At 37.6% G+C, this 12,066-nt stretch overlaps 1 protein-coding gene across 2 annotated transcripts in view; it reads right to left on the bottom strand.

The window, feature by feature from the left end:
• Nucleotides 1-12,066, bottom strand: part of masp1 (MBL associated serine protease 1) — a 32,248-nt gene that overhangs the window by 3,738 nt on the left and 16,444 nt on the right. The window contains exons 7-13 of one of the 2 annotated variants that reach the window (XM_067595664.1): nt 9,638-9,834; nt 9,407-9,554; nt 8,803-8,921; nt 4,812-4,890; nt 1,678-1,812; nt 730-804; nt 399-646 (exon numbers count right to left, since the gene is read on the bottom strand). In XM_067595664.1, coding sequence (XP_067451765.1) covers nt 399-646; nt 730-804; nt 1,678-1,812; nt 4,812-4,890; nt 8,803-8,921; nt 9,407-9,554; nt 9,638-9,834 — 1,001 coding nt within the window. Of the gene's footprint in view, nt 1-398; nt 647-729; nt 805-1,677; nt 1,813-3,850; nt 4,023-4,811; nt 4,891-8,802; nt 8,922-9,406; nt 9,555-9,637; nt 9,835-12,066 lie in introns of those variants that run through there. The other variant, XM_067595665.1, reaches the window with a different exon arrangement.

The raw sequence follows: 12,066 nt of genomic DNA, 5'->3' as shown, positions 1-12,066 counted from the left end.
AGCTATAATGTCGTTATAAGGAGATTTAAGGACATTAAGTGTTTACTAATGTTAAGTATTTATTCTAACTTCTCATGTTTTATATTATTACAGCTGTGTTTTACTATACTGTCATTCATGATCTGTTAATACAGCAGCAAACACTTCTGGGTGTCCACAGGATGAGTTACAGTTGTTAGCTAATACATTAATAAACACTACCAGCTACATTATACTATCCTATAAACCATTTGTTAACTCTTTATAGACTGATGATTAATCATAAATATGGAGACTTTAAGTAAAAGAAAATATTCTGCCTTAACAAAGTGAAAGATTTCTTCAACAACACAAAAGTAAAAATATGAACAAGAATAAGTTAGAGACGTGGATGTTAATCAGAGTATCCATCCTCAGACCTTGACGTGCTCGGGGGCCACGGGGACGACGCTGGTGTCCCTCCGCTGGGACCGCAGGACGTGAGCTGCCGTTAGGACCCAGGACTCGGACAGCAGGGCCCCAGAGCCGAACCAGCGGTCCTCGGGAACCCGGGACAGATCCTCCACGCTGAGCAGAACCTGCCAGGGGAACAGGCCGGGCTCGGCGCTGCGACCACCCACGATCCGCTTCACCTGAGGGGGGAGGGAGCGGGCCGGCCGGCCGCAGGCTGGACAGAAACACGGAGGGAAGTTTTTGCATCCCAGACATGATTTATTATTATCATTAATCTGATGTGAGAACATGTGATACCTGGCAGACAGGTGGGCAGTGTGGCTCCTGTTTCTGAACTGATCCATTCTCCGTTCTGCCCGCAGCTGTAAGAACCTACAATACAAACAACAAACATGTAATTCAAACATTTTTAACCCTTAAACAAAGTTTGACCCCTCACACAGACCTTTGAAGCCATGAAGACAAAATATCATCTTACTCAAGTTCTGAAATTTGTCCTCACAAAGACAGAAAGTACCGACAGCCAGTAGAAGTAACCATAACATAACAACAGTTTTGCATTTTTAAAAACATAAATACATTTTAGGCACGTACTGTTTGAGCCACACGTGTTTCCATTCTGTTCATTTTCATGCTGCAGAATTAAATTTCAGTAGGAAAAACTACATCAACAAAAGTCTAAAAGTGAAAAACATGCATGTAAAAATAATCAGTAGATTGTTAATAATTCATATCTGATATGGTGATAAGATGATAAATAAAACTGGGAGACAAACTGGTTTATGTGATAACTAAATAACTGGTAAATTAAAAATAATTATTTTCAACTTGTTTCAAATTCAGAGTTTTTGTTGTTGTTGTTATTTGTTTGGTTTCTTTGGTAGATGAGGTAACAAGTGCCTGATCATAAAAATGACTTTTTTCAAATCAATTATTTCAGAGTTGTATCGTGTTTTAATATCAGCTGTGTGAGATTTTAGGTTGACGTGACACTGCATGTTGTTTTGTGCTCATGTACAGATGTGCGTGTCTGTGAAATAAATCAATAAATAAAATAAATAGAATAAAAATAGATAAATAAGGAAATAAAGAGAACGTTAAAGCGTGGATACGTCAGAGCTATTTGTGTTGGTATGTTTATATACTCAGGTAAGTGAAGAGTGAAGGCAAGAAGACAATAGAAAATAAACAATAATGATAAAGAAATATCCATAATAATAACAGTCATTATAATAGTAATCTTACTGTTGATGGGGTGCAGTTGGAACGTCTCCTCTTTGCAGACGTAGCGGACGGTCGCACCAAACAGTGTGCTGTTGTCATGGCTACCAAACACCACATCGGCCATGTCCACGACCTTTGGACTCCCACAATCCACCACTGTGACAGAGAGGATACAGAACACTCAGGGACCAATCAGCTTTCGGTAAGAGCAGAGCGGAGGGCGATGATGAAGATGAAGGTGAGATGGACCCAGCTGGTCTCAGCAGGACTTCAGTACGTTCAGCTGAACCTGACTTTAGTCTCAGAATATCTCTTTGTAAAAAAGAGGATTTTGAGAAAATTGAAATTCAGAAAAAGTCAGGACTCTTTATTCTGAGGAGTAAATTATACCTTAATTGAGTCTGAATTTAATACTTAATTGAAAATTCAGCTGGCCTTTATTAAACTTTTCAGGTAACGCTTTATTTTATGGGTCTGATTATCTTTCTTAGCTGATTTCCAGGAAATGTTCTCAATAATTGTAAGTAATTGCAATGTGTAACAGTTCACTGTGGGGACATTTCTCTGAGAGGATTGTGTAATTTTGTTGTGAATGGGAAATTATAGAGTTTTTATGGAGTTTTTTTAAGAAAGAACCTAATATGCTATCATGTAGTTTAACACAAAACTACACATTGAAAAGTCTGTTTACCTTATCTGTTAAAGAATCATTAGGAATCTAAATTAAGATTAACAACATTGATGAACCCAGATATAATGAACAGGTATTTACCTACTAAACCAACACTTTTTCTATTTTTCTTGTCATTTCATAGATAGGTTCTACACCACCTTCCATTCTGCAAAATGTCCCACAAATCAACCATTACATGCCTGCACATTACTCTGAAAACTTTCAGGAAATTAAACCTGTATTAAACCTTAACCTGTAAAATAAAGCATTATTTATATGTTGTTATTTGAATGAGTGGATTTTCAGAACATCATGATAAGAACTTCACACTGTCAGCAGCACTGATTATATACCAACATGTCTTTTCAATCTTATTGCAGCCTTCGATAAGGACGAAGGACTCTCTTCTTTGTGGTCACAGGCGACTGTAAATCCTCCACTCATGGAGTTCCTCAGGGTTCAGTCCTTGGTCCGTTATTATTCTCCATTTATATGCAAACTTTAGGTCGAATCTTTCAAAAGCAACAAATCAGTTTTCGTCTCTATGCAGACGACTCAGTTCTATTTCTGTTTTCATTCCAGCAACACAACTGAGCAAACTGATGGTTTGTTCAGTTAAACTCAGATAAATCAGAAGTTATTATTAATCACATTTCCTCCCACTTAGCTTCACTGTCTTCCTGTTTGTCATCTGTATGTTTAAAATAGATTTTAATGATCTCCCTCACAGCCAGAGATCCTCTGTAGGGTCTGTTAGTAGTTCACATTCTTGTTTCTACATTTAAATCTCTCTTAAATACATTATTAGAGCTGCGTTCTCTTGAATTGTTGAATTCTGTGTCTTACTGCAAATATGTTTTTTAAAATTATTTTGAATCTTAATCTTTAATTAATTTTTTTATTCCAATTTTATCTGATATATTTTGGTTTCATGTCTTTGAGAAGCGCTTTATAACTTCTTTTTGGAAAGTGTTATCTACATGAAATAATAAAACAATTTAATTTTCCTTTTAATACTTTCTACCCTGCTAAATATGTTTTGCTGGCAGTTTCATGACATTGAACACTTATTTTATTATTATTATTTATTTATTGTGTTTTTCTCAGTTTTTTCCAAAAGTTTAATCCCTTACAAAAAATAAATAAAATAAAATCACGTGAATAAACATACATATGATTTTTATATTTTCATGTTAAACAATCATTCTACAGTCAACAAAACATCTTAAACTTAATAAACAGCAGCTGCACCTTTCTGAGTTATGAAATGATGAAATGTGATTAAGTGATGATTTATGATTCATGTGTATAAATGTAGTGACACGTTACATGAATGTGAAAACATAACATTGAAGTCGTACCTCATCATGATCCTACAGTTCAGTCAGAACCTCTGAGGCAGCAGAGCTCAACAATAAATCTTTATCTTTGTTTACATGAGTGTTTATAAATGAATGTGCTGATATTAATATGATTTACAGAACAACTTTATATTCTTAACAGAGACACACCACTGCAGACTCTGGTTTTGATTGGTTTTATTAGAAAATAATTTAACTACTGAAAAACAGACGTGTTTGTTCCTGTAGCATCTCATCACTCATCAGTCAGTGTGTGTTTGTCTGTCACTAATCTAAACTGTGACTGGTTAAGATGCTGGACAGAGACCGCCGCCTCCTCCCCGAGTCTGTTTCTACAGAGACACAAAGAGACAAAGAGAGAGCAGGAAATACTGTTGAATTCCTGTAAATATGTCACTGTGACACTGTGCGAATACGCCTGTGGACACTTACAGTCACATCAGCCACTGCGCTGATTGGTTAGTGTGTAGTCGTATTTTGGTTGGTTTGTAGTGGTGGTCTGATTGGTTGGTTTTTAGTTGTATTCTGATTGGTTGGTTTATGGTCATACTCTGGTTGGTTGGTTAGTAGTTGTATTCTGATTGGTTGGTTCGTAGTCATATTCTGATTGGTTGGTTTATGGTCATAAACTGGTTGGTTGGTTAGTAGTTGTATTCTGATTGGTTGGTTTATGGTCATACTCTGGTTGGTTGGTTAGTAGTTGTATTCTGATTGGTTGGTTTATGGTCATACTCTGGTTGGTTGGTTAGTAGTTGTATTCTGATTGGTTGGTTCGTAGTCATATTCTAATTGGTTGGTTGGTAGTTGTGGTCTGATTGGTTGGTTTTTAGCTGTATTTTGGTTGGTTAGTTAGTAGTTGTACTCTGATTGGTTGGTTCATAGTCATATTCTAATTGGTTGGTGCGTAGTTGTATTCTGGTTGGTTGGTTTGTTGTCTTACATGTGAGCGAGTGTAGAACTTTAAGGTTAACCAGGTCTTTGTCTGTATACTGCTGTATTTATTTACTTTTTATCCGTTTACCAAATTAATCTTTAGGTTTTCTTTCAGGCAGCAGCCCTAATTTAACACAGAGTTTCAGTTCAGTATCAACAACGAGAGAAGAAACAGAGTTTGTTCTTACTTTGACAGTGAGGAGGACTGCTGCTCCACACTCCATCAGACTGACAGGTAATCTGATAATGATCCAGATACTGACCGTCCTGAACCACAGATACAGCAGTCAGACATCACATCCATCACAAACACAGTCAGTTATCCCCACAACATTAAATCTGAAGTTGAAGATTGAAATCTGGATAATTTCATCAAGGAAATCTTTATCTTACACAGAATGAAGCACTTAAGAACCACTAGAGCGCAACATCATGTACTGTAGTATCAGTATGAACTGTAATAATAAACTTTCTTAAAACTTTATTTAAATAGCACTAAAGTTACAAAGAGCCTCACAGAAAAGAAGAAAGATTTAACAAACAGCAATTAAAAAACAGATGAAAACAAACACAGAAATCCTAAAACAGATATCAATATTTAAGGCTTATAATACACAAAATTCATGTTTAAAATGTTATTGTATTACTTTAAATTGATGTCCAGCTGAGTATATGCTGGTTTAAGTGTGCTCGTATCACATGAATGTCTTTGTGTTCATATAACATCTTTTATAAAAACTGTATTTTTTAATGTGCACATAAATAAATAAATAAATCCATTTGTTAATCTTGGTGTGGTGTAAAAAGAAAACGTTCAGTCTGCTTTTCATCCAGCAGTCTTCAGATGTTTAATTTAAATTATAATTAAATAATTAAAGCTGCAAGCAGCGTTGGTCGGGACCGTCGGGATCAGATCATTTTGCTTTTTATAAATGAGGAATATTTCTTGCAAGTGTGGTGTGCTTTTATTTTGACAGTTTGATTGACATGTGTACTGTCAGGTGTGTAGAGACAATAAGTAACTGCAGCTGGACACAGAAAAATACTCATATATTTGAATGGAGAGTGTGAGCAAACCCACACCTTTTTGAACATTTACTGCTTCCACATAGTTTTAGATACAAACTTCATTTGAATTTTAAAAGAGTCACGAGACTTTGACCTACAAATCTTGAATTTACATGTGTTTTCTATCTTTTATTGTTTTTGAGATATTAGAGTGTGAGTTTTAGAGTCTTTTCTTGCTCCTCCTGTGATTTTATAATGAGTGTGTATTGCGGAATGTTTCACAGCACTGAGGGAGTGACATCACCAGGAGCAGTTGGAGAGGAGGATTTTAGAGTACGCTTCTGAAGAAATCTCCTCATAAATCCCATGACTTTGGCAAAATCTTACAATAAAATTATATTTTAGTAGGAAATTTCGTTGAGAATCCATTCATACAGGTTTCAAAATGGTCAGACTTATAGTTTAGACGTCAGAAGCCTCTGTTTCACACAAAGGTCATGCCTCCCCATTGTTTTACATTGTAAGGGTGATGTGGCACTGCACCTCTGAGGGCTTATAAAATCCAAACCGTTCGAGTTATTACAAAGTTTTAAACAACTTTTTTCAGCACAGTGTCATGAGTCATCTATTAAAGTTTGAAGCTGATAACATTAACGCCCTTGGAGGAGATAGAGTTTGTTTGAGGGCCAAAATTGAGGCAAAGTCTTATTTTGAAAAGGTTAATTTCAAAAAGGCTGTTTCATTCACTACCATGTTTAAAAGCAGAAGGTATCATGCCTCATATTGCAATAATTGAGCATTGAATATTTCATATATTTTATTTAATTTTATTTAAACATTGGACATCTTAAATGTTGTTTGTCTTGAATGTTTTCATTTAAGACCATGGGCAAAAGTTCATTGCTGTTTCGTGCTGTAAGTGTGTTACAGAATAAATAGAAAACAAAGTTTTATTTGTATCCCCTTTTTTTGGTGATCCTAAAAATGATCTGATCCATGACTCAAATGCGATATGATCCAAACCATGAATTTTGTGATCCGTTGCCCCCCTAGTGTTAACATGTCAGCTTTGTAGACTATATTTTGTATGTTGTGCACATAGATAAGAGTGTGTAAGTCATGTGATACATGCATTAATACTTTCTGATGTGAACCTACACTTTTAGATCTGTGAATGTTTTTAGTGTTCAGTCTTTCTAGTATTCAGCAATGATCTGTTCCTGTATCACATTATAAGCTTTGTGGTACTTTATATATTTCTGTATACTAAGAAAATACACAGGAAACACGTGTAAATCATGTGATATCTTGTCTGTTTTTGATGAGAACATAAATCTGTTGTCACAATAGAACAATACTTTAAATTTGAATTTCACTTTGTTGGTAAAATCACACATCTGAACCAGTCCATGGCTAAAATGAGCTCTTCTTTGTTTAGAGACAATATGTATATGGTAAATGTCTTTAAAGAAGCAGCCTTTACACCACTCAGGGGTTTTTGTTTTTAAAAGCAAATTGTTTTATTGGTATATAAAATTGCCCCCCACCCCTCCGATTTCATCAGGTGGGGGACAATGATATAGTTTGATGCGGTATGTTGGTTTTCCTCCTGTCCTGCCCAGTTTTTTGAGTCACCAGATGCCACTGGTGTGGGAGTTGAATGCAACTCATTTTTGTAGGATACAGCAGAAAGGCCTATATACATACAGTACATTATATATAAACTTTGTAGGAGGTTTGGTGTTATTATCATTTATTTTACAATAATTATAGGTCTTATATATATAATTCAGTAGTGGGGATGACCTATGAGGGGAAGGGAAAAAATGCAATGAGGGTGACAGTTTAGTGATAAAGTGCTGCAGAAAAATACCATCAAAACTAAAATTTGTAGCTCTGTACTGCAGTTTTTCCTTTATTAGGGCCCGAGCACCTAGCGGTTCACTCTCACTCTCCATTCAAATATATGAGTATTTTTCTGTGTCCAGCTGCAGTTACTTATTGTCTCTACACACCTGACAGTACACATGTCAATCAAACTTTGACCAGGTCATGTGGGTTAAAAGTCTTTACTTTTCTAAAAATAGACTTGATGAAAATTAGGAAATTAATTTGTTTTACACACAAACTCATCAAGTTTTCAAATTGCTAATTGAAATTCAAGTGAATGGGCCCCAAACTTGCTTAATTTTGATGCCACAGGTGTGAGCAAGACAGACATGTCTCACCCTGCAGAAAATTCTCATCCTCACACCGTTGAGATTTGATGTTTCACCATGACAGAGGAAGTTGCTATAACTTTATTGTAAATGCTCCAGTCTGCACCAAACTTTACATGTTTGATAAGAGTCCTGGCCTGAACACGTCTACATGACAATATTCCATCAGTGATGCAAACTGGCTGAATAGCGCCCCCTATGAAATTTCAGTGAAGCAGCCCCAGCAGGAGGCAAAATAGTGGACAAAGGAAGTGATGTTTATCTCCTTGCACTGTCTGAAAACAGCCCGGGTCTGAAGACATCTACATGCCCGTGACAAAAGCCCTTCGATTGCACTGCAGCCTGACGTGCACGGAGGTGCGAGGGCCCGTTCAACACTGCTTGCAGCTTTAATTTCGTGGGAAATTTCGTTGCGAATCCATTGATACAGGTTCGAAAGTGGTCAGACGTCAGAAACCTCTGTTTGACACAAAGGTCATGCCTCCCCATTGCTTTTCATTGCAAGGGCGATGTGGCACTGCAACTTTCAGGGCTTATAAATCCAAGCCGTTCGAGTTATTACAAAGTTTTTAACATCTTTTTCTCAGCACAGTGTCATAAGTCATGTATCAAAGTTAGAAGTCGATACCATTAACACCCTCGGAGGAGATAGCGTTTGTTCAGAGGCCAAAATTGAGGCAAAGTGTTATTTTGAAAGGCTAATTGCGGACTTCCTGTTGGATTTAGAGGCGCTAGAGAGCACATTTTAGCACTTTGGGGGATAATTTTTACATTTTATCAAATTTTTCACCAGACCTGATGTGCGTGCCAAATTTGGTGAGTTTTTGAGCATGTTTAGGGGGTCAAATTAAGGGTTGAAGTGGCGTAATAATAAAGAAACAAACACAAAAACCTAAAAGCTGAGAAAGGTTGTAAAATTGAACTTGAATCTGCTCTGAGCTGCAGATCTGACCTTCAGCAGTCGGTAACCAGCCTCACAGGTGAACAGGATGTGGTCTTTGAAGATGTATTCTGATTGGACGGGGGTCAGCAGGGCGTTGGGCGGACTCTCGGGTACCGGACACTGACTTCCTGTCATGACAAAATAAAAGCACGTCTGTTTACAGTACATGTATTGTATGTGTGTAGTTGTGAGTGTGTATATTGTATCCTGAACCTGTAGATGTGTATGTGTGTAGTTGTGAGTGTGTATATTGTATCCTGAACCTGTAGATGTGTATGTGTGTAGTTGTGAGTGTGTATATTGTATCCTGAACCTGTAGATGTGTATGTGTGTAGTTGTGAGTGTGTATATTGTATCATGAACCTGTAAATGTGTTTGTGTGTAGTTGTGAGTGTGTATATTGTATCCTGAACCTGTAGATGTGTATGTGTGTAGTTGTGAGTGTGTATATTGTATCATGAACCTGTAGATGTGTATGTGTGTAGTTGTGAGTGTGAATATTGTATCCTGAACCTGTAGATGTGTATGTGTGTAGTTGTGAGTGTGTATATTGTGTCATGAACCTGTAGATGTGTATGTGTGTAGTTGTGAGTGTGTATATTGTATCATGAACCTGTAGATGTGTATGTGAGTCTCCAGCCGAGGTTTTCTCCTGAGTTGTCGCTGTGGAAGAAGATGTTGACAACATTGCTGTCGGTCTCGATCAGTCCTGGGGATCGATCACCACAGAACGGGCCGAACTCACTGCTGCCTGCTTTGATCTGACACACACACAGATATTATTGATTAGCACTGAGTACAGATCACGTATGTCTGTGTGTGTGTGTGTGTGTGTTGTCCTCACCTTGACGTAGTCGTACGGACAGCTGACATCGGGGTGATCCTCCACGTCGAAGCTGGGGTCAAACTGGAGGCGGAGCCTGAAGCCCGGCTCCACCTGGATGAGGTACAGACACTCGGAGCTCTTCGGATACGGAGCGGGGAAGTCGACGCTGCTCAGAACGCCGGAGCGTTCGGTGAACACGCCGTCACTGCACTCCACTGAACACACACACAGCAAAGTAACTTTAAAGCTGTTGTTCTCTTCTCATGCAGAGTTTGTTTTGCTCACCTTAAATCTCACTTCAACACCTGGATGACACCTGCAGGATTTATGACATAACGACTTTGGAGCCAATCATGGTTCAGTATTAAACTGACACAAGTGTGATGTGGAAACTTGAAGCCTCCAGAGCACAAACACTGAGAATGAACTTTACAGTGAAGCAGGAGACATCTGGTGTCCAGCAGGAAAACTTTAGAAATGAACAATATTTACAGATTCACAGATTCTGAAGTTTTTACATGAAGGAGAAAATGATGTTTTAAGAGTTTAAACAAAGAAATTATAATTAAAAGCAGAGTTTTTATATATCTTTAAGCATGTCTGGAGGGGATGTTTAAAGCAAAGTGTTCAAACTAGAGCTGCAACGATTAGTCGACTAGTTGCCAACCGTTAAATAAATTGGCAAATATTTGAATTATTGATCATTTTGAGTCATTTTTTAAGAAAAAAAGTCCAAATTCTGTGATTCAAGTTTCTTGAATATGAATATTTTCTGGTTTCTTTAGTCCCTATGACAATAAACTGAATATCTTTGGGTTGTGGACAAAACAAGACATTTGAGGACATCATCTTAGACTTTGATTAATTGATAATGAAGATAATCGTTAGTTGCAGCCCTAATTCAGTCTGAATGGAAACTGACACTTTAATTTCATACAAAATAGAAAGATGTGAATAGATATGATCTGGGTGGAAAGAAAGAAAAGAGAGAAAATTTACTTCACATTCAAGTTACATATGGTGGACTGTATGAACTGTATGCTGCTCTCTGTGATGCACACATCCAATGAAAAACTCAAGAGGTCAAAGGTCACAGAGAGAAAATGTGAAGGAATGCAGCAGCAGTCCCACATCTGATCAATCGAGAGTCAGACTCAGGTTCAATAACCTGTGTGTGTGTGTGTGTCTGTGTGTGTGTGTGAGAGAGAGAGAGAGAGAGAGAGAGAGCCTCCTCCTCCACACAGAAACATGCTGAGCATGTAAATATTTACCTCCAATCAGCAGCCACTATCAGTCAGACAGAGGTTAGACACACACGCACACACACACACACACACACACACACACGCACACACACAAACCTCCATGTTTCCTGCATTAATTCTGTTGTGTTAATAACTAAACTCAGGACTGAAGTAAACATGTAAAGTTCACCCTGAAGGTGGCGTTACAAGAAACATCTGGTCATCCTTCAGGGAAGAAGATCAACATGTTCTCTGACAATCTGACCAGCAGAGTTTGATGTTTCTCAGGGTCACAGATGTTCTGACGGAGGTTAAAGTGGTCGTCCAAAATCTGTCTTAATATAAATATAAATACAATTCTAGAAAACTTCTTTTTCTCAATGAGATACTGTGTATACTGGCTGTTAGTCTTATTTCTTGAAAGAACAATTCATTGATGCAGGTGAGATAATCAATTTAAAGCACAAATAAACAAATAAATTACAGTTCATAATTAATCTGGATATAATTGTGCTGAACTCAGTGAGGAGACTCAAAACAACATCATGGATGTTTCTTGGTTGGAAAAACATGTTTCAGTGCACGAGACAAATGATATATTTAAAGATTCAGTCAAGAGTTGAAACCACATCCTCTGTGATACAGACCCAGCTCTGAGGTATTTACTCAGTCTGTTGCAAATTACTGTCTGGGGCACAAATTTTTGCGTCACTGCAATTTTTTAATTTAGCAAGATATTTACTGAGACTAAACGAGCTGCAGTTCATCTGATTTACATAAAGTGCTGCTCAGTCAGAGCTGATGTCAGCTGTTCTGACGTGCATTGTGCATGACTGTGAAGTGTTTCATGGTGTTGAACTTTTAATACTGGTTGAACTGAAGACACTTCTGGATCTGCAGCGTGTTTTCATCTGTCAGACAAACTCTGTATGTTGTCAGCTCAACAAACAGATCAGAGATTAGACGAGTTCTGAAACACCAGAGGAAGATTTTTGGTCAAATTCTTAAACTCCTTTCAGAGGATAGTTTTGGTAAACAACACTTATGAACTATAAGTGTCTGCTGCAGTCACATCACACTGGACTGGAGCTGCTGAAACATTAAAAGTCCAGTAAACATATGCAGGAGGGAGCTGAAGGAAACAGGAAAATATCAGACTGTTGCTTCCTGCTGTTTAGTCTTGCTGCTGTAGTCTCTCTGCTG

The sequence above is a fragment of the Thunnus thynnus genome, chromosome 7, assembly GCF_963924715.1.
Source record: "Thunnus thynnus chromosome 7, fThuThy2.1, whole genome shotgun sequence".
NCBI lineage: Eukaryota > Metazoa > Chordata > Actinopteri > Scombriformes > Scombridae > Thunnus > Thunnus thynnus.
The sequence above is the reverse complement of the archived record's forward strand: the minus strand, read 5'-3'. Positions and strand labels throughout refer to the sequence as shown.